General features: G+C 47.4%; 1 protein-coding gene across 1 annotated transcript in view; it reads left to right on the top strand.

The window, feature by feature from the left end:
* LOC132836640 (spectrin beta chain, non-erythrocytic 4-like) overlaps positions 1 to 23,549 on the top strand; it is a 197,079-nt gene that overhangs the window by 47,067 nt on the left and 126,463 nt on the right. The window contains exons 14-17 of the mRNA XM_060856031.1: positions 1,437 to 1,574; positions 2,405 to 3,161; positions 4,362 to 4,564; positions 9,304 to 9,394. Of these exons, the coding sequence (XP_060712014.1) occupies positions 1,437 to 1,574; positions 2,405 to 3,161; positions 4,362 to 4,564; positions 9,304 to 9,394 (1,189 nt within the window). The remainder of the gene's footprint in view (positions 1 to 1,436; positions 1,575 to 2,404; positions 3,162 to 4,361; positions 4,565 to 9,303; positions 9,395 to 23,549) is intronic.

The following is a 23,549-nucleotide window of genomic DNA, read 5'->3' as shown; positions in this document are numbered from 1 at the left end:
TGACAGGGCATCATCACCACTGGGGTGGGGGGAGGAGAGTGGAGAGGGGGGGGATAGCACCACCCCCAGGGGGAGAGAGGGGAGAGAGAGCACCAACCCAGGGGGAGAGAGAGAGGGACAGCACCACCCCCAGGGGGAGAGAGGGGAGAGACAGCACCAACCCAGGGGGAGAGAGAGAGGGACAGCACCACCCCCAGGGGGAGAGAGGGGAGGGACAGCACCACCCCCAGGGGGAGAGAGAGAGGGACAGCACCACTCCCAGGGAGAGAGGGGAGAGAGAGCACCTCACCTAAGGGAAAAGGGGAGAGAGAGCACTACCCACAGGGGGAGAGATAGAGAGAGAGAGAGGGGGACAGCACCACCCCCAGGGGAAGAGAGAGGGGGGGAGAGAGAGAGAGAGAGAGTCGGGGGGCGGGGGTTGTGATAGGGAGAGAGAGAGACAGCACCACCCCGGTGGGGGGGGGGGAGAGAGAGGGAGGGAGGGACAGCACCACTCCCGGGGGGAAGGGGGGGGGGAGAGAGAGTACCACTCCCAGGGGAAGAGAGAGAGAGAGCCCACTGCCCCGGGGTGGTGGGGGGTAGAGAGGGGAGGGGAGACACAGAACCACCCCAGTGGGGGAGGGGGAGAGAGAGAGCACCACCCCGGGAGGGAGGTGGGGGAAAGATAGGAGGGAGAGAGAGAGAGAGAGACAGCACTGCCAGAGGGAGATTTATCCATAGGGAGATCAAGTCCATTCCCATCATACATTTATTAAAGATTACCCTTCAATGTTTAAATTAAAGCTGCACCCTCCCCCGATATTGTGCAGGAGTAATACTGGAGGAAAGTGTACTGGTCCTGACTGTCCAGGGTCTGACTGGGACAGGGAGTATATACTGGTTCTGACTGGGACAGAGAGCATACTGGTCCTGACTGTCCAGGGTCTAACTGGGACAGAGAGAGCATACTGGTCCTGACTGTCCAGGGTCTAACTGGGACAGAGAGAGTATACTGGTCCTGACTGTCCAGGGTCTGACTGGGACAGAGAGAGTATACTGGTCCTGACTGGGACAGAGAGAGTATACTGGTCCTGACTGTTCAGGGTCTGACTGGGGCAGAGAGTATACTGGTCTTGACTGTCCAGGGTCTGACTGGGACAGAGAGTATACTGGTCTTGACTGTCCAGGGTCTGACTGGGACAGAGAGTATACTGGTCCTGACTGTCCAGGGTCTGACTGGGACACAGAGAGTATACTGGTCTTGACTGTCCAGGGTCTGACTGGGACAGAGAGTATACTGGTCCTGACTGTCCAGGGTCTGACTAGGGTACGGGTGCATGGATATGCCCAGAAAATGAATTTTCCATGTTTGTGTTGGGAGTTATATGGAGGAGTCTCCCCTTCTCAGGGCTGATGTTCTGGTCTGAAAGTGTCTCTCTCTGGTTCTCTGTCTGTAGGTTTGAGAGTCTGGAACAGGAGATGAACAGTATGTTGGTCCGGGTGGTGGAGGTGAATGAAATTGTTCAGCAGCTGGTGGAAAATGGGCATCCCAGTGCCACAGAGGTCATGGGCTGTCAGGACCACCTCAACAGCAGGTACTGCCCCTTCCCACAGTCAGACTGTGTCTGTGTATATACATGTGTATGTATGTGTGTGTGCGCCTGTCTCTATCTGTGTGTGTGTGTGTGTGTGTGTGTGTGTGTGTGTATCTCTATCTGAGTGTGTGTGTGTGCAAATCTCTCTCTCTTTCTCTGTGTATGTGAGGGTCTGTGTGTCTCTTTGTGTGTGTGAGTGTGAGTCTTGGTGTGCTTGTGTGTTTGTGTCAATCTCTATCTGAGTGTGTGTGTGTGTGTCTCTCTATCTGTGTGTGTGCGGGTCTGTGTGTCTCTCTATCTGTGTGTGAATATGGGTCTGTGTGTGTGCACGTGTGTGTGTGTCAATCTCTATCCGTGTGTGTGCACGCCTGTCTCTATTTGAGTGTGTCTGTATGTGTGTGTGTATCTATCTGAGTGTGTGTGTCTCTATCTGTGTGTGTGGGGGTCTGTGTCTCTGTGTGAGTGTGTAAATCTGTGTGTGAGTGTGGGTCTGTGTATGTGTCTCTATCTGTGTGTGTCTGTTTGAGTATGGGTGTGTGTGTGCGTGTATGTGTGTCTCTATCTGTGTGTGAGTGCGGGTCTGTATGTGTGTATCTATCTGTGTAAGAGTGTGGGTCTGTGTATGTCTCTATGTGAGTGCGGGTCTGTGTGTGTCTGTATCTGTGTGTGTGGGTCTGTGTATGTCTCTAGATGTGTGTGAGTGTGGAGGGGGCCAACAAAGCCCTCCTTGTCCTTGGTGGGACATTGTGCTGGTGTGTGTGGATTGCGCAGGGAGCTGGCTCCGAGAGGCAGGAATATTGAGCTGGCGTTCACTGTGCTCCGTCCTGCAGGTGGGCACAGATCGTGCAGCTGGTTGAAAGCAAAAAGGAGAGCATCGACTCCCTGCTGCGCATCCAGAACTATTCGCTGGAGTGCAACGAGATCAAGTCGCAGATCAGTGAGAAACGGAGGGCCATCGAGTCCACGCAGTACCTCGGTAACGACCTCGGGGGAGTGATTGCGCTGCAGAGGAAGCTGTCCACCATGGAGGGAGCCCTGACCGTGATCGAGCCCAAGCTGATTGGTCTGCAGCTGGAGGCGGAGAGTTTAGCTGCTACACACCCTGAGCAGGCGATGGATATCCTCATCCGATTCGAGGAGATCAGTGAGGAATGGGAGCAGCTGAAGCAGGCGCTACAAGGCTGCGAGGATTCCCTGAGTGTGGCTGGCAGGCTGCAGCAGTTCATCCAGGACCTGGACAGCTTCCTGTCGTGGCTGGCCCGTACGCAGGGAGCCACTGTGTCTGAGGAGCTGCCCAACACGCTGGCAGAGGCGGAGGCTCTCCTCAGGAGCCACGAGGCGCTGAGGGAGGAGATCAGCCAACACGAGGAGGACTACCGCAAGATCCTGGCGGTGAACGAGCTGCTGTCGCTGGGTGAGATGGAGCTGCCGCTGCTCTCCATCCAGCAGTGGCTGCACAAACTCCAGAACGGCTGGGTCAAGCTGCACCAGGCCTGGCAGGTCCGCCATGAAACGCTGCTGCAGGCTCACATTTACCAGCTCTTCCTGCGTGACGTCAGGCAGGCCGAAGGCTTCCTCAACAGCCAGGTGAGCGAACTATTGTCCACCAGCCCTTTGTGGGACCTCCCCTCCCCAACCCCTCACTGGGACCTCCCCCTCCCCAACCCCTCACTGGGACTTCCCCTCCTCTACCCTCACTATGACCTCCCCTCCCCTACCCCTCACAGAGACCTTCCCTCCCCTTTACCTCACAGAGACCTGCCCTCCCTTACCCCTCACTGGGACCTCCCTCCCCTACTCCTCACGGTGACCTCTCTCTCCCCTACCCCTCACTGGGACCTGCCCTCCCCTACCCCTCCCTGGGACCTCCCCTCCCTTACCCCTCACTGGGACCTCCTCTCCCCTACCCCTCAATGGCCCCTCCCCTCCCTTACCCCTCACAGTGACCCCCCTCCCCTACCCATCACAGTGACCTCCCATCCCCTATCCCTCACTGACCTCCCCTCCACTACCCCTATGACCAACCTCCTACCTCCCCTCCATTATCCCACCCCCTTCTGACCTCCCTCCAACCTGCCCTCCACTCCCCTCTGTGTCACCCTCTGACCTCCCTTCCAGCTGACCTGTGACCTGCCTTCTGACCTCCTCACCTCCCACACTCTGGTCACGTTTATGGGGAGATGGTGACGCACTGCTGGCCAGTAGATAGTGAGCTCCAAGCTACTGTCCCCACGGTGACCCAGGGCTCTTGAATGACATCAATAGCCCCACTATGAAACTGAGACAGCCTGCTGTGCAGTGATGGTCTTCGTTGTTTTTTTCCTGAGTAGCTCAGGGATAAAGATGGGCAGAGCTTTTTGCTAGTTTGATGTGGCTGACTCCTAACTGCCCTCTGGGATGGATAAGGAAGAGTCAGTTTTTAAGACACCCACATCCCATGAACAACATCCCAGAGGGCAGTAAAGAATCGGCCACATCGCTGTGGGTCTGGCGTCACATGAAGGCCAGCCCAGGTGAGGATGGGCGTTAGGTCGATGATAGCAGTCACTGGCACTTGAGGCTGCCTTTGAATTCCAGATTTATTCATTGGTTCCTGTGGGAGGGATTCAAACCCATGGCCCCAGACTGTTACCAATCCAGCGGTACTGTCACTGCGTCACCATCCCCCCCCCCCCCCCCATAAACCTGAGCTACTGGGATCACTGTTCATGTTTGTGGAGGGGGGCGGGCTCAGTGAATGGTGGGGTGCTCCGACTTCACTCTTCCTGTTGTCCATCCTGTGCCCAGGAGTCGGTGTTGGCCCAACTCGAAGTGCCAGTGTCGCTGGAGGCAGCGGAGAGGGCGATCAAGAGGCACCGGGACTTCCTGGTGACTCTGGAGATTAACCTGCAGAAGATCAACACGGTGGTGGAGGCAGGAGGGCAGCTAGTGAAGGCTGGCAGCATCTACCAGGAGAAGATTGACGATCAAACCAAGTCCATCACCACCAGGTATGGCACCTCACCACCTGTACCACCCTACGTTCTCCTAATCACAAAGAAGGCTGAGTTCCCTGCCTACCTGGGTGGACCAGAAGGGTTTTTGTAACGATGAAACCTCCCTGGCTATGATCACTGTAATTAATCTTCAATTCCAGATTTATGAATTGGTAGGATTTGAACTTGTGACCCTAGACTGTGAGCTGGGCCTCCTGATTACAAGTCCACTGGCATTACCACTATGCCACTACTTCCCTTTAAATGGTAGTGGTTGAGATTGACTGTAATGATAAAATCTTCATACAGAGTCTCTCAAACTGTAGCTCCCAATGCTTGGAGTCACAGAGTTATTACAGGGCAGAAGGAGGCCATTTGGCCCATCATGTCTACATCGGCTCTCCCAACAGGCATTGCGATTTAGTGCCCATTCCCCTGCCTTTTTCCTGTGGCCCTGCTCATTATTCCTATTAAGATAACCTATTAAGGTGGCACTGTGGCTCAGTGTTTAGCACTACTGCCTCACAGCACCAGGGTCCCAGGTTCAATTCCAGCCTCGGGCGATTGTCTGTGTGGAATTTGCATGTTCTCTCCATGCTCTGGTTTCCTCCCACAGTCCAAAGATGTGTAGGTCAGTTGAATCGGCCACGCTAAATTGCCCACAGTGCATTAGTCAGAGGGTAGCTGTTCGGAGGGTCGGTGTAGACCTGTTGGGCCGAAGGGCCCGTTTCCACACTGTTGGGAATCTGATGATAACCATCCAATGGCCCCTCTTGAATGCCTCAGTCGAACCTGCCTCCATCGATAGTTCCACACCCTAACCAATCGCGATGTGAGGAAGCCTGCCCTCACATTTGCTCCATTTACAAATGATCCTTTTATAATCAGAAGCAGTTTTCTTTCCCCAAATACTCTGACTGTAAACTCGAAAACTTGCATGAGATGTCCTCTGAGCGGCCTTCTCGGCAAGGGGAACAGTCTCCAATTGTTCTCCATGCCTAGAGTTACATATGTCCAGAACCATTCTTCTGCACTCTCTTCAGCGTGTTTACATGATTTCTGTAATGCAGCACCAACTGGACACACTACTGCAGCTGACATCGAACGACTGTCTAGTGTGAGAGGAGTGTAGGCTCAGTACTCTGGTACCTGTGAGCTGAGAGGGTGGAGTGGTCAGCTTTTGGATAGCAAGGTCTATGGTTATACCCCTAATGAGTGACACCATCTGCAAGGTTCCTTTAAATCCTTGCTGGTGATGTCTAACAGCAACTGTGACCTAACTGGTCAGTCATTGAAACTGGCTGCTGTTTCAAGGTAGCCAGTTTAAAGGGGGGTTCTTTAAAATGCCTTGAAACATTTTGCCTCCCCCTCCCCCCACCTTCCTCTCAGCTTCTGCTCCTCCCCTGCACAGCTTCCTAACCCAGTAAAAAAAAGTAATACTTAGAAGTGAATGGTTCTGGTTGTACCGGAGCTGAGGGAGACGAGACCAAGCAGACCAGTGGGTGTCATTTGCAACTCTTACGCCCACAGTATGGATCGATTGCATTTTTTAACCTTGAAATGTGAGTCAAAGTAAGATAAAAATTGGGTTGCTTTGTCTTAATGTTATTGAACACTGGGCAGTTAATGTAAGCTAAACTGTGCAATTTATGGGGACAGTGCTCCCTTAGAATCATAGAATTCCTACAGTGTGGAATCAGGCCATGTGGCCCATTGAGTCCACACGGTCTCTCCAAAGACCCATGGCCCCCCCACCCTTTACCTGTAACATTGCATTTCCCACAGCTAACAATTGTCTAGTGTGAGAGCAGTGTAAGCTCGGTACTCTGGTACCTGTGAGCTGAGAGGGTGGAGTGACCAGCTCTTGGACAGCAATGTCCGTGGTTAAGCTCCTAACGAGTGCCAACATCTGCACATCCTTGGACATTAGGGACAATTTAACATGGTCAATTCACACTAACCTGCACATCCCTGGGCACTATGGGATAATTTAACATGGTCAATCCATTCTAACCTGCACATCCCTGGGCACTATGGGGTAATTTAATATGGCCAATCCACTCTAGCCTGCACATCCCTGGGCACTATGGGATAATTTAGCATGGCCAATCCACTCTAGCCTGCACATCCCTGGGCACTACGGGATAATTTATCATGGCCAATCCACCCTAACCTGCACATCCCTGGGCACTATGGGATCATTTAGCATAGCCAATCCATCCTAACCTGCACATCTTTGGACTGAGGGTGGAAATTGAGAGCCCCTTTTCCCATATTGTCTGGATCTCGCCGTACGGTTCTGGTTGCCTTTCGATAAGGAAGAATACTATTAAATTGGAGAGGGTTCAGAAAAGTTTTACAAGGACGTTGTCGGGAATGAAGGATTTGAGTTAATAAGGGGATTGTGGGACTTTTTTTTCCCCAGTAGCATAGCCTCAAAATAAAGGGGAGCAGATTCAGGACTGAGCTGAGGAGGAACGTCTTCCCCCACAAAGGGTTGTGAATCTGAGGAATCCCCTGCCCAGTGAAGCAGTGAAGGCTACCTCATTGAATGTTTTGAAGGCAAAGTTAGATAGATGTTTTGAACAGTAAAGGAATTGAGGGTTATGGTGAGTGGGCGGGTAAGTGCACCTGAGTTCAGGAGAGGATTGGCCATGATCTTTCTGAATGGTGGAACAGGCCCGAGGGACTGGATGGCCTACTGCTGCTATTTTTATGTCCTTATGATCTTACAAAGGGCTCATACGCTGAGTGGCAGGATGTCCTAAATGGACAGGACCTGGACTGGGGACCTCAGTTTTCACTGTATTTATTAATAATGCAGATGAAGATTCACTTTAATAATGCCAGGCCTATCTAAGGGGATTATGAGTGTACCATTATACAAATTAGTGTAGAATTCCCTGCTTATTACAGATTAAAGGGCGATTTAATGAAGATGGTTAAAGGAGTCACTCGGGGATGTAGAGGGAAGCTAACTCCTCTGTCATGCAGCTATTTAGGATTAGATGGCAGGAAACACATCTCCACGTAAAGACAAGTTAAATTCTCTCACTGAAATAACTGAGAGTTAATTTACAACTTCCATGATTAGGAGTTATAATGTTGCTGCAATTAAGCAGGCAGGTGGCAAAAAAGGCAAATGTTACGTTGGCATTCATAGTGAGAGAATTCGAGTACAGGAACCGAGGGTGTTGTCCTGCAATTGTACAGGGCCTTGCGGAGATCAGGCCTGTGTGCAAGTTAGGTCTCCTCACCTGAGGAAGGATATTCTGGCTATGTTAAGAGTATAACAAAGATTTACCAAACTGGTTCCTGAGATATGAAAAGAAATTGGATTGGTGAGGCCTATTTTCAGTGGAGTTCAGAAGAATGAAGCGGGATAGAAACCTGTAAGATTCCACCAAGACTAGACAGGGTGATCACTGGGTTGATGTTCCGATGGATTGGGGGGTGTTCAAAAATAAGTTAGGGATATGAAGTTGGCCATTTAGGACTGAGGTGAGGAGTAATGTCTTCACCCAGAGAGCGGTGAGCCTGTGGAATTCTCTGCCACAGAAAGCGTTTGAAACCAAAACATTGAATGTTTTCAAGAAGGAGTTAGATATAGTTTCTGGGACTAAAAGGATCAAAATGTATGGGGAGAAAGTGGGAACATGGTATTGAGTTGGATGATCGGCCATGATCATATTGAATGGTGAAGCAGGCCTGAAGTGCCAAGTGGGCCAACTCTAGCTCCTATTTTCTGTGTTTCGATGTTAATTTTTATATTAGATCGAAGGATATTCTGAGGTGTGGAGCTAAGGTACAAATGGGTTGTGACCTCATTGAATGGCTGGTGGTGTTGCTTTTTGCCCATGTTTGACAAAAGCAAATGATTCTGATCCCAGGGTTAACGTGACCTAGAGGGAGCTTCATGTCAACGACAGTGGGCAGGTCAACAGCGGAGTGTGAAGTGTATTCTGGGCCAGACCAGACCCCCTCAAAATATTTTAACATGGTAGCCTAGACCCTCACGTTTTCTTATTTCATAGTTAAATGTGTTCCAGGTGTGATGCAACTAGTCAAAGTACTCGACATTAACTAAACAATTTATTTAAACACTATTGTTAAAATACAAATAAAAGTAAGAGGAATTTAAAATAACTCAACTATTGGAAAACTGAACTGAATGATACTAATTAACCTATAGCTAATTAACTGTTCCAATATTGTAACAGCCCATAGACACACCCCTTGCAAAAAGGCAAATTCAGATATAGATTCTGTTATGCAGTTCTCCAATCCAGGAGGAAACAACATCAAGAGAGATTTCAGAAAGAGTAACAGCTAGGAATTAATTTGCTGAAGCTCCCACTGTTCTGGGACCCAAAAAGCTTCTGGCTGCTATGGTTTAAAAAAAAGTCTAGAAAGCTTGATTTGTGAGAACTGGCTACTCCCCTTCCATTGTTACAACTGTTTTAAAAAAACCTAAAGGCCTCCTCTGATTGTTGACTTAGGCCGTCTTCCGTAGCCACTGCGGCACCTCTGCTTTACAACCTCTCAAAAAAAAACCCCAGGACAAAATAACCCTTTTAAAGTGACAGCATTGTCACAAGTATCTGTCAGGAGTTTCTGAGTGTGCTGTTTCTGCTGTTTTTTTTAACGACAGTTGCACTTTCTGGAGCTGCGTTCTGTGCTGAGTCACGCTGATGATTTTTGAAGGTTACCCCTCCCCTGAGGCCAGGACTGACCATCCTTCATTTTGTTTGCAGGAGCCAACAGAATTACAAGCTGGCTCATGATTGGCTGGAGCGCCTGGCTGTCCAATGGGAGCTACAGCGGTTCCTCCAGAGCTGTCAGGAGGTGGGTAACAGGGACTTTCATGGGCTGGGGGTTGGTGTGGGGAAGGGAAGTGGTGCAGAGTGGACTATGTCCAGAGGAGAGGGAAGGAGGGAGAGCGGGAATGACTAAACATTCAACTCACTGCTCGAATGTATACGATGTGATTGTTGTCGAAATGGAAGGTATTTTTCAAAGAACCATTCAGCTGCTGTCCTTTTATTGCCCTTAAGTAACTGTGCAAATTGTGAACTTTTCTGTTGTATTTATAAAATGAGAAATCCTTTTGAAGCTTTTTGTATTGCATTCATCAGGATGGATGAATGTCATATTTTGAAGGGGGCAAGAATGTCACATTTTGAAGGGGGCAATAATTTATAATGTTTGAAGAAAGGATGCAGACTGGTTGAGTCACAGAGTCATGGAGTCAGACAGCATGGAAACAGACCCTTCAGTCCAACTAGTCCATGGTGACCAGGCTTCCCCTTACTAAGCTCATCCCACTTGGCTGCATTTGGCCCATATCCCTCTAAAAGTTTCCTATTCGTGTAGTTATCTAAATGTCTTTTAACTGTTGAAACTGTATCTGCATGTACCACTTCTGTCGGCAGTTCATTCTATATACCCTCTGTGTGAAAAAGTTACACCCCCTCCACCCACACCCCTTTTAAATCTTGCCCATCTCACCTTAAAAATTATCTCCTCTAGTTTTGAAATCCCCCACCCCAGTAAATAGACCTTTGATGTTCCCTTTATCTATATCCCTCATGATTTTATAAACCTCTACGAGGTTCTCTCCCCAACCTCCTACACTCCAGTGCAAAATAATCCCAGCCTCTCCTTATAACTGAAGCCCTCCAGCCCTGGCAACAGCCTGGTAAATCTTTTCTGCACCCTCTCCAATTAAACAATAGAACTGTATAACAATTTATTGTCCGTTGTATTTGTAGAAGTGGCCACAATTCAGCGCTATTTTAAATTAACTCAAATTATAAGAAGAAATAATTGGGAGGAAGTTAGGTCAAAGTTCACCTCCTGTTCCCTCCATGGCGATGTCGCACCACTGCTGACCACCACCACCTTTCCTGATTCAAACCGCCTTGAACCCCTTGATTCGTTCCAGATTCTAACTCACTCCTGGGTATCTGTTGTTCTCGATAAACCACCCTTGAAACTCCCCATTAAATCCCAACCCCTGCGGCTGCCAAAGCAAGGAATTCAGGACCAGGCCCACCACACCGCCAAAGCCCACATCAAAGCCTCACCATGGCTGCCACAGCAAGAAGGAACAGACCGGACCCACCAAGACTCTGCACGAAGTTGCCAAGTTGCCACCATAGCTGCGATGGATGAACCGGAATGACCATGCTTTCACTGGTGAGAGCGCCTCACTGTTCCGGGGGGGAATGACCACACCCACCGACCACCAAGCCTTCGATAAAGCCACGGCCACCTCTGGCCACGAGGCCTGGCATCCGGATCCACCGCACTGCCGCCGCCGCTGCCATCACCGCATGCCCTCACAACCGCCTTCCTCCACCACAGCCACAGGAAAGAAAAAAGGTGAACTTTGACACAAAAGAGAAATGAAGAAACAAACAAAAAAACAAGAACAAAGAAGTATGCAGCTGGCCAGATGAGCAGGAATATATAGGCATTGAGCCCGGACACGTCTTACCCTGCCGCTGCCGCCATCTTGGAAAATAATATCCTTCTTATAAAGGGGCGACCAGAATTGCACACAGTGTTCTAGAAGTGGCTTCACCAACGTCCTCTACCACCTCAGCATGACATCCTAACTCCTAGACTCAAAGGACTGAGCAGTGAAGGCAAGCATGCCAAATGCCTCCTTAACCACTCTCCCTACTGTGACACAAATTTAAAAGAACAATGTACCTGCACCCCTAGGTCTCTGTTCCACAAAGCTGCCTTGGGCCTGACCATTAGCTGTGTACGCCCTGCCCTCGTTTGTTTTACCAAACTGCAGCACCTCGCCTTTCTCCAAATCAAACTCCATCTGCCACTCCTCAGCCCATTGGCCCAATTGACCAATCCCCCTTTGTAATTGACCAATCACAGTCGACTTGCCAGTTAATCAGAACCGTTTTCTCATGCAAGATGTAAAGCCAGCCTTTGTTGCTGCCCCTAATTGCCCTTGAATTGAACAGCGTGCCCGGCCCATTTCAAAGGTCAGTCAGGAGTAAACTGCATCATTGTGGGTCTGGGGTTACATATAGGCTGGACGGGGCAAGGATGGCAGATTTCCTTTCCTAAGGGGATATTAGCGATTCAGATGGGATTTTACAGCAATCAATGATAGTTTCATGACCATTGTCACTGAGATTAGCTTTTGATCTGATTTATTAATTGAATATATATTCCACCAGCCCAGGTGAACGGATTTGAACCCATGTCCCCAGCACATTAGCATGGGCTAATAAATGACCAGCCCAATGACATAGCAATGATACCACCACCTTTCCTGATTTAAGCTAACTCGATGAAATTCCAGATTCTGTCTAACTCTTGGGTATGTGTTGTTCTCGATAAACCGCCCAGAAACCCCCATTTAGATTGCAACCTGTGATCCCCTTCAGCCTGTCAGTTTTCTGTACAGAGATGTGTTAAAATCCAGGCTTTCGGAATGTGGAACAACAGAGAGATGAGAGTAAGTTGTAGACTGGGATTTGACCCAGAAGCTTTAAGTTTAGATCAGAGTGGTGCTGGAAAAGCACAGCATGTCAGGCAGTATCCGAGGAGCAGGAAAATTGACGTTTCGGGCAAACCCCCCCCATTTATCTCTCCACCCTGGAGGCTTCCTGCCTCTATTCCTATGAAGGGCTTTTGCCTGTGGTTTCCAGCATCTACAGTCCTCACTTTTGCCCAGAAGCATTAAAACAAGTGAAATAGAAATGAGTGGGATAAGTTATTAATTGTGCTTTGGGGGCTAACAAAAAGGAGAAACTAAGCGATACAGAAACGGATTTAAGAAAAGTTGGAATCTTGTTTAGGTTCTCTGGTAGCAGTTCGGAGTGGCATAAATGCAGAAATTTAGATGAATGTGCAGTACTGCGTGCTAAATTACTCTGTCAACAGAGGCAGAGAACTGCTCTGTCTTACTACATTGGAAAGACAGAGAGTCTGCTGAATTATTCTGCAAATAGAGGAGATAATGTTGATTTTAACTTCCACATAAATTCTGGTAAGCAGCTGAACACATTCCAAAAGCAGCAGATTTCTTGCTTGTGTTTAGGACAGTTTTCATGCAAAATCCGTTCCGAAACAACAAGGGGTTAATGCTATATTAGATTTAATAAAGAACAATAGTCAGATATAACTAATGTATCAATATTGATCCAATGGATTAAGTCCATAGTCATGTTCATAATATGATTGAGTTCATTGTTTTTTTTTGTTAGGGCGCAATTAAGATGATAGATTCAGGCAAGGACATTTTCAAAGGAATGAGAGTGTCCACGATAAACTTTAGACAAATCTGTTCATAAGTAAAGTAGCATAAGATCAGAGGTGTGAAACCTATGTGATGCAGAAACAGTTTCTAACCGCAAGGGCTTATGAATGAAACTCAAAAAAGATATTGTGTGAGGGTGTCCAAGTCAACGTGATATTTCAGTTGTATGGAATGTGCTTCCTCAAAGTGTGGTGGAGACAAGTTCAATTGAGGCAATTCAAAAGAGGGGCATTGGATGATTATCTGGCTAGGAATAACAGACAAGGACATGGGGAGAAAGCAGGAGATTGGCACTGGGTAGTGGCTCTCGTTTTAACGAGCCAGTGCAGGCACATTGGACCAAATGGCCTCTTTCAGTGATTCAGTGATATTCAGGTGTCCCGAACCGTGGACAATGAGTGAAGACCAGTGAAGGAAAATAGAGACTTTTAAGAGGCAAAATTTCCACAAGAGGAGTGTAGAATTGTTGGAAATTACAAGGGCAGACTGAACTGGAAAGAAGTGAAATGCAGAAAAATATGTTGACTTTTCAGTCAGAGCTGGAAGCTACAGAGATCTCTTCTTGAGGACAAAGTGGAGAGCACCAGAAAGAGGAGTCACTTTAGGTGTACGTAGAACAGTACAGCACAGGAACAAACCTTTTGGCTCACCATGTCTATGCTGACCATGATACTATTCTTAACTCATCCCATCTGCCTGCACACAGACCTTCTATTCCCTGTCTGTTCATACGTCTGTCAAAATGGTGCCCCAGCGTTGCGATCATATCTGCTGCTGTCACCTCCCCAGCAGCATTTTCCAGGCACCTACCACCCTCTTGTAAAAAATCTTTCCTCGCACATCTCCTTTAAACTTTCTCCCTCACCTTAAATCTATTCCCTTTTAGTATTTGACATTTCCACCCTGGGAAAAAGACTCCCAAGTATCCATGTCCCTTATAATTGTATATGCAGTACATCTATCAGGTTACCCCTCAGCCTCTGATGCTCAAGTGAAAACAATCCAAGTTTGTCCAACCTCTCCTTATAGCTACTACACTCCAATCTGGGCAACATCCTGGTAAACCCCTTTTGCACCCTCTCCAAAGCATCCACGTCCTTCCTATAGTGTGGTGACCAGAACTGCACATAATAATCTGAATGTGGCCTAAATATAGTTTTATACAGCTGCAACATGATTTGGCAACTTTTATATTCAATGCTCTGACTGATGAAAGCAAGTCTGTCCTATTCCTTCTTTACCACCTTATCCACTCATGTTGCCACTTCCAGGCAGCTACCAACTTGGATCCCAAGATCTCTCTGTATATTGAAGTGACTGTATATTTTCCTCTGGCATTTGACCTTCAAAATTCATCACCTCACACTTGTTGAGATTAAACTCTATCTGCTATTTCTCCACCTAATTTTCCAACTGAAGCTTTGACACTTGCCTCACTTTCCACAACACCTCCAATTTTTGTGTTGTCTACCAACTTACTAGTCAGATCACCGACATTTCCATCTAAATCTTTTTATATGAGGACAGTGCAGGAGAAAGAGAGAGAGAACCTGCACAGTTACCGCCTTTGCTGTTTGAATTCGTGTATCGCTGGACATCGGAGTGCATCTGGGAAAATTAACAAACAGTGAAATTCACAACTAATCTTGGAGGAACTGTTGGGTGAAGTTCACAGCACAGAATCAGATAAGTTAATTGTTGTTTTAAGTCTGTCCAAGAGAAAGGCTGCAGTAGTGAGTATAGTGGGTTCTTTCTTGATTATATGTTTTTGGAGATAAGTCTCTTGATTAAACTTAAAATATAAGCCATAGCTATTAATTTAACCTGGGGCAGTGTTTGTAGAGGAATAAGACGGTGTTATTTTCTGGGTCTGTAGATTGTGAAGGTGCAGAAATGGCCTTTGCAGTGATATGTACTACTTGTCAGATGTGGGAGTTTAAGGGTTACTGCGGATTATATCTGCCATAAATGCCATTGGTTGCGAATCTTATCAGATCGAGTGGATCGGTTGGAGAGACAGATAGAAGCGATGAGGAATTTGCAACAGCAACAGTATGTGATGGATGGCAGTTATAGGAAGAGGGGAAAGTCTCAGATACAGTCACATAGATGGGTTAACTCCAGGAAGGGTGAGAGAGCTAGGCACCTAGGACAGGAGTCTTTTGTGGATATACCCATTTCAAACAGGTATGCTGTTTTGGAAAATGTAGGGGGTGATGGATTCTCAGGAGAACGCAGCACGAACAGCCAAGTTTCTGGTACTGAGACTGGCTCTAATGCAACGAGGGGTACGTCGGCTTCCAAGAGATCAATTGTGTTAGGGGATTCTGGAGTCAGAGGTATAGACAGACGTTTCTGTGGCCAGCAGAGGAAAAGCGGAATGGTGTATTGTTTCCCTGGTGCCAGGATCAAGGATGTCTCAGGGAGGGTGCAGAATGTTCTCACGGGGGAGAGGGGCCAGCAGGAGGTCATTGTCCACATTGGAACTAACGATATTGGAAGGGAAAAGGTTGAGACTCTGAAGGGAAATTACAGAGAATTAGGCAGAAATTTAAAAAGGAGGTCCTCAAGGGTAGTAATATCTGGATTACTCCCAGTGCTACGAGCTAGTGAGGGCAGGAATAGGAGGATAGAGCAGATGAATGCATGGCTGAGGAGCTGGTGTATGGGAGAGGGATTCACATTTTTGCATCATTGGAATATCTTTTGGGGTAGAAGTGACTTGTACAAGAACGACGGATTGCACCTAAATTGGAAAGGGACTAATATACTGGCAGGGAAATTTTCTAGAACTAGAGGAATTAAACTAGTAAGGTGGGGTGGGGGCACCCACGGAGATAATGAGGAAAGAGATCGATCTGATATGGGTACAGCGGAGAACAGAAGTGAGTTAAACAGTCAGGGTAGGCAGGGACAAGGTAGGACTAATAAATTAAACTGCATTTATTTCAATGCAAGGGGCCTAACAGGGAAGGCAGATGAACTCAGGGCATTGTTAGGAATATGGGACTGGGATATCATAGCAATTATGAAAACATGGCTCAGGGATGGGCAAGACTGGCAGCTTAATGTTCCAGGATACAAATGCTACAGGAAGGATAGAAAGGGAGGCAAGAGAGGAGGGGGAGTGGCATTTTTGATAAGGGATAGCATTACAACTGTGTGAGGGAGGATACTCCCGGAAATACATCCAGGGGAGTTATTTGGGTGGAACTGAGAAATAAAAAAGGGATGATCACCTTTTTGGGATTGTATTATAGACCCCCCCCAATAGTCAGAGGGAAATTGAGAAACAAACTTGTAAGGAGATCTCAGCTATCTGTAAGAATAATAGGATAGTTATGGAGGGATTTTAACTTTCCAAACATCGACTGGGACTGCCATAGTGTTAAAGGTTTAGATGGAGAGGAATTTCTTAAGTGTGTGTACAAGACAATTTTCTGATTCAGTTTGTGGATATTGGGAAATAAGGCAGGGCAGGTGACTGAAGTGTCAGTGTGGGAGCACTTTGGGAACATAATTCTATTTGTTTTAAAATAGTGATGGAAAAGGATAGACTAATCTAAAAGTTGAAGTTCTAAATTGGAGAAAGGCCAATTTTGACGGTATTAGGCAAGAACTTTCGAAAGCTGATTGGAGGCAGATATTCGCAGGTAAAGGGACGGCTGGAAAATGGGAAGTCTTCAGAAATGAGATAAGAATCCTGAGAAAGTATATTTCTGTCAGGGTGAAAGGGAAGGCTGGTAGCTATAGGGAATGCTGGATGACTAAAGAAATTGAGGGTTTGGTTAAGAAAAAGAAGGAAGCACATGTCAGGTACAGACAGGATAGATCGATTGAATCCTTAGAAACGTAGGAGTATACTTAAGAGGGAAATCAGGAGGGCAAAACGGGGACATGAGATAGCTTTGGCAAATAGAATTAATTAGAATCCAAAGGGGTTTTTACAAATATGTTAAGGACAAAAGGGTAACTAGGGAGAGAATAGGGCCCCTCAAAGATCAGCAAGGCAGCCTTTGTGTGGAGCCACAGAAAATGGGGGAGATACTAAATGAATATTTTGCGTCAGTATTTACTGTGGAAAAGGATGTGGAAGATATAGACTGTAGGGAAATAGATGGTGACATCTTGCAAAATGTCCAGATTAGAGAGGAGGAAGTGCTGGATTTCTTGAAATGGTTAAAGCTGGATAAATCCCCAGGACCTGATCAGGTGTACCCGAGAACTCTGTGGGAAGCTAGAGAAGTGATTGCTGGGCCTCTTGCTGAGATATTTGCATCATCGATAGTCACAGGTGAGGTGCCGGAAGACTGGAGGTTGGCAAACGTGGTGCCACTGTTTAAGAAGGGTGGTAAAGACAAGCCAGGGAACTACAGACCGGGTGAGCCTGACCTTGGTGGTGGGCAAGTTGTTGGAGGGAATCCTAAGGGACAGGATGTACATGTATTTGGAAGGGCAAGGACTGATTCAGGATGGTCAACGTGGCTTTGTGCATGGGAAATCATGCCCCACAAACTTGACTGAGTTTTTTGAAGAAGTAACAAAGAAGATTGACGAGGGCAGCGCAGTAGATGTGATCTATATGGACTTCAGTAAGGCGTTCGACAAGGTTCCCCATGGGAGACTGATTAGCAAGGTTAGATCTCACAAAATACAGGGAAAACTAGCCATTTGGATACAGAACTGGCTCAAAGATAGAAGACAGAGGGTGGTGATAGAGGGTTGTTTTTCAGACTAGAGGCTTGTGACCAGTGGAGTGCCACAAGGATCGGTGCTGGGTCCTCTACTTTTTGTCATTTACATAAATGATTTGGATGCGAGCATAAGAGGTACAGTTAGTAGGCACCAAAATTGGAGGTGTAGTGGACAGCAAAGAGGGTTACCTCCGATTACAACAGGATCTGGACCATGTGGGCCAATGGGCTGAGAAGTAGCAGATGGAGTTTAGTTTAGATAAATGCAAGGTGCTACATTTTGGGAAAGCAAACTTAGCAGGGCTTATACACTTAATGGTCAGGTCCTAGGGAATGTTGCTGAACAAAGAGACTTTGGAGTGCAGGTTCATAGCTCCTTGAAAGTGGAGTCGCAGGTAGATAGGATAGTGAAGAAGGCGTTTGGTATGCTTTCCTTTATTGGTCAGAGTGTTGAGTACAGGAGTTGGCAGGTCATATTGCAGCTGTACAGGACATTGGTTAGACCACTGTTGGAATATTACGTGTAATTTTGGTGTCCTTCCTATCGGAAAGATGTTGTGAAACTTGAAAGGGTTCAGAAAAGATTTACAAGGACGTTGCCAGGGTCGGAGGATCTGAGCTACAGGGAGAGGCTGAACAGGCTGGGGCTGTTTTCCCTGGAGAGTCGGAGGCTGAGGGGTGACCTTATGGAGGTTTCCAAAATTATGAGGGGCATGGATAGGATAAATAGACAAAGCCTTTTCCCTGAGGTCGGGGAGTCCAGTACAAGAGGGCATAGGTTTAGGGTGAGAGGGGAAAGATATGAAAGAGACCTAAGGGGTAACTTTTTCACACAGAGGGTGGTACGTGTATGGAATGAGCTGCCAGAGGATGTGGTGGAGGCTGGTACAATTGCAACATTTAAAAGGCATTTGGATGGGTATATGAATAGGAAGGGTTTGGAGGGACATGGGCCAGGTGCTGGCAGGTGGGACTAGATTGGGTTGGGGTATCAGGTCAGCATGGATGGGTTGGATGGGTTGGACCGAAGGGTCTGTTTCCATGCTGTACATCTCTATGACTCTCTTTCTCTCTTTTTCTATATGTATTTTTAATATATATATATCTGCAAATGTGTTGCTGGTCAAAGCACAGCAGGTTAGGCAGCATCTCAGGAATAGAGAATTCGACGTTTCGAGCATAAGCCCTTCATCAGGAATAAGAGAGAGAGAGCCAAGCAGGCTGAGATAAAAGGTAGGGAGGAGGGACTAGGGGGAGGGGCGATGGAGGTGGGATAGGTGGAAGGAGGTCAAGGCGAGGGTGATAGGCCGGAGTGGGGTGGGGGCGGAGAGGTCAGGAAGAGGATTGCAGGTTAGGAGGGCGGTGCTGAGTTGAGGGCCGGAGTTGTGTCATAGACCTCTAGTCACAAAAACACCCCTCCATAATTACTCTCTGTCTTCTATGACTAAGCCAACTTTGTATCCAACTTACCTACTCACTGTGCATTCCATGTGAATTAATCTTCGGAACCAACTTCCCATGAGGAACCTTGTTAAATGCTTTAGTAAAGTCTGTGTAGATAGAATGCTCTGCCCTACACTATCCTTATCGATCATCTTCATGACTTACTCTTCCTCAAAATTCAACCAAATTTGAGAGACAGGACATCCCTCACAGAAAGCCACGCTGACTATCCCTAATAAATCGTGCTTTATCCAAGCGAGTAAGCCCTGTCCCTAAGAATGTTCTAAAATAATTTCCCTGCCACTGATATATGGCTCATCGGACAGTAATATCTTGGATTATCTATCTGTGTGGGTTTTCTCTGGGTGCTCCAGTTTCCTCCCGCAGTCCCGAGATGCGCAGGTTAGGCAGACTGGCCAAGGGAAATTATCCATAGTATCCAGCGATGTGCACTGGATAAGTGGACTGGTCATGGGAAATGTAGGGTTACAGGGATAGGGAAGGGGGTAGGATGCTCTGCAGAGGGTCAGTGTGGACTCGATGGGCTGAATGGCCTGCTTCCACACCGCAGGGATTCTATGATTCGAACACGAAGGAGGGTATTGTCAATGTGAAGGCAGGAGTTCTTTTCCACAAGGACTGCGTGGGTCACTCTTACTGCTACTGTCATGAGCAGGTGCATCTGCTGACAGCAGATTGGTAAGGATGAGGTCAAGTATGTTTTTCCCTCCTGTTGATTCCCTGCCGCAGACCCAATCCAGCAACTATGTCCTTTGGGATCAACCAGCTTGATCAGTGGTGCTGCTGCTGAGCTTGTCTTTGATGATGGGAATTGGAGTCCCTCAGCCAGAGTACATGCTGTGCCTTTGTCACCCTCACAACGTTACCCAAATCTTATTCAACACGGAGCAGCACTTATTTGTCAGCTGAGGAGCTGAGGTAACTGGCAATCAGCCAGAGGTTTCCTAGCCCGTGTTTGACTGAATGACATGAGACTTCATGGGGTCTGGACTCAATATTGAGGACTCCGAATGCAGATTGTACATCACTGTGGGACAGGACATAATCTAGGGACAGTGATGGTGGTGTCCATAATGTATGATATCGTGAGTATGACTGTGTCAGGCTGTTACTCGATTAGTCTGTGGGACAGCTCTCCCAGTTTGGCATAGGTCCCCAGAAGTTGGTCTGAGAACTTCACAGGGTTGGAGGAGCTGTATTTACTGTTGTCATTCCTGATATCTAGATTGGTGCAGTTATTTATTCTCATTCCTTGTAGCAGTTACATATAACCAGACCAGTCCAGAAGGCAGTTAAGAGTCAGTCACATAGCAGTGGGTGTGGAGTCACTTAGAGTCCACTAGGTAAGAATGGCAGATCTCCTTTCCTGATGGACTTCAGTGACCCAGACAGTATTTTACAACAATGATAACATGGTTACCGCTGGATTAGCTTGTAATTCTATACTTTATTGAATTCCTTCTGCAAAACCTGCCAGGACATTAGCCTGAGGCTCTGGAATCCTAGTTTGGTAATAGTACCACTTGGCTACAATGGAGGAAGAGGATAGCATACCAGAGATCCAGCATGAAGGCATCACAGTCATCAAGGGAGAGACTCCCTAGCAAAGATTTTTCTCTTGCGACGTCAGGACAAATGCAAGAATGCCAAATTTCAAATGGTCACAACAATTTATACACTGAGGGAAAGGGGTATGGGAATTGATTTGCACGTCCATTCTGATTAGTCAGGTAGAAAGCAGGATTCTAGGTAGTTCAGAAAAGGCGTGAGATTTGAATGTAATCATAGAACATTACAGCACAGTGCAGGCCCTTCGGCCCTCGATGTTGCGCTGACCTGTCATAATAATCTGAAACCCATCTAACCTACACTATTCCACATACGTCCATATGCCTGTCCAATGATGACTTGAATGCACTTAAAGTTGGCGAATCTACTACCGTTGCAGGCAAAGCATTCTCTGAGTAAAGAAACAACCTCTGACATCTGTCCTTTTTCTATCACCCCTCAATTTAAAGCTATGCCCCCTCGTGCTCGCTGTCACCATTCTTGGAAAAAGGCTCTCCCTGTCCACCCTATCTAACCCTCTGATTATCTTATATGTCTCTATTAAGTCACCTCTCAACTTTCTTCTCTGTAATGATCCTTTTGTTTGTGGAGAATGGACCTGTGTGTTGAAATGTCACTTCCTAGTAACCAATCAGCATCCTTTTGCTCCTGTAGCTCCATTATCGGGATCATCTTGTTTGTTTAATTCACTCATGGGATGAGGGCATTGCTGGCTGGACCAGCATTTATTGCCCATCCCTAATTGCCGACAGGGCAATTAAGAGTCACATGTAAGTCAGACCAATTAAGGATGGTAGTTTCCCTAAAGGACATTAGTGAACCAGAGGGGATTTTCCTCACAATTGATTCATCGTTATCATTAAACTTGTTCATTCCATTTTTAAAAAATGAATTCACATTCCACCATCTGCCATGGCGGGATTCAAACCCAGATCCCCAGAACGTTGCCCGAGTCTCTGGATTAACAGCCCAGTGATAATGCCGCTAAGCCATCACCTGCCCCAGGTCCTGGGTGAGTGCAAGATGAAGCACTTCAGCAACAAATCTCTCTTTTGTCACACAGATGGCAGTAATGGAGCCTAAAGACTTTCAGATCCCCAGGCCTGATTGGTTTTTATCCCATGGCGTTAAAGAAACTAGGCGAGATTGTTTCAAATGGCCTGACTGGGATCTTATGACATTTTCTTAGATTATGGAGACATTTGGACAATTGTGCATATTACATTGCAATTCAAGAAAAGGCTGGTGAGAACCCAGAGAATTATAGACCATGCAGCCTGATGCCTGCAGCTGGGGAATGACTAGAGTGTACAGTTAAGTTCAGGATGACTGAAGTTTTTCAGCTGGTCAGAGAGAGTCAACCTGGATTTGGAACATGCCTGATGAATTTGACCTTTCTCTGTAGAGATGACTGTACTGGTGGACAAGGGGATAACCATAGGCATTATTTTTATGGATTTCCAGTGAGTTCTTGGTAAAGACCCTTGTAAGTGACTGCTTTCTAAAGCAGAAGCTCATGGAGGAGAGGGTCTTATTGACCTGCTTAGGACATTAACTGTGTCAGGAGAGTGGAGGTTAATTGACAGGATATGATGAGTGGGATCCCTTAAGGCGCAGGGGTCCCACTCATCGATGGGTGCCACCAATTAGAGGCTGCCAGCTCACTTGACCATCATCGTCATCGGCGGGGGGAGGAGGCCATGGATGCTGTCAGGGTAACATCCACCTGCCCCGGACCCCAGGCTAGACGTGAGTGATGACAAGAGGGTGAGGGGGGGAGGGTGGGTTGTGGCAACAACGGTAAGGGGATGTGACTTTCAATGGGCTCCCTTTTTCAATGTCAACCCTCCATCAGCCGCTCAGTGTTTTCAAGCGAGGAACAGTCACTGGACCCTACACTCAGCTCCCCCCTCACCAGGTTCTGTTGTCCATGTCCTCCCCCCCGCCCCCCCACCCCCATTCCCAGCACTATTGAGACAAGGCTCTGGATGATCAGTCATTGACCTGTCAGTTGACAGGGAAGGCTGCCCATGTGGAGGTTAAAGGTGACGAGGTCAACACATGTTGGCAAAATCCTCCCCAACCCTTATGGGGAAAGGCCACCAGTCTCTGCTTACAGACAAGTGTCTCATCTCAACTTCTCCAGAGTGAATTTCGGAAACTCGTCTGCACGAGCAGGATCATTTGGGGCGGGCAATGCTGCTGGGACAGTCTCTAATTTTGAATCTGTGATGGGTTAGATCTCCAAAAGCCAAGGAATGAGAGGCGAGAGTGAGGTTATTGAGGGATGAAGGGCTTTTGCTCGAAAACTCATTTTTCCTGCTCCTCGGTGCTGCCTGACCTGCTGTGCTTTTCCAACACCACTCTAATCTAACTCCGATCTCCAGCATCTGCAGTACTCACTTTCACCACATAGATGAGCCATGTGCTTGGCAAATGGTGGGACAGGCTCAAAGGATTAAAGCAACTATTTCTACATTTGTGTTCTTATGTTATTCCAACTTCACTACCCCTTCGATTAGATTCCCTACAGTGTGGAAACAGGCCCTTCGGCCCAACAAGTCCACATCAACCCTCTGAAGAGTAACCCACCCAGACCCAGTTCCCTCTGACTAATGCACCTAACACTGCGGGCAATTTCCCATGGCCAATTCTCATCTTTGGACTGTGGAGGAAACCCACACAGACACAGGGAGAGCGTGCAAACTCCACACAGACCGTCGCCCGAGGCTGGATTTGAACCCGGATCCTTGGCGCTGTGAGGCTGCAGTGCTAACCACAGAGCCACCGTGCCACCCCAATTCCAGCCTATATTGCATTCTCCAGCTCCTGATATCTCTAGAGCTAAATCTCAAGTACGGCTGACAAACGAAAGACTTTGTTGTAGCATTCTTTAATCTTGCACTCATCTGGATGATTCCCAAGAATACCCAACATACTGAGGAGACAACATCGATACAGTAGGAGAGAAGAGTGCTGA

The sequence above is a fragment of the Hemiscyllium ocellatum genome, chromosome 47 (assembly GCF_020745735.1).
Source record: "Hemiscyllium ocellatum isolate sHemOce1 chromosome 47, sHemOce1.pat.X.cur, whole genome shotgun sequence".
NCBI lineage: Eukaryota > Metazoa > Chordata > Chondrichthyes > Orectolobiformes > Hemiscylliidae > Hemiscyllium > Hemiscyllium ocellatum.
The sequence above is the reverse complement of the archived record's forward strand: the minus strand, read 5'-3'. Positions and strand labels throughout refer to the sequence as shown.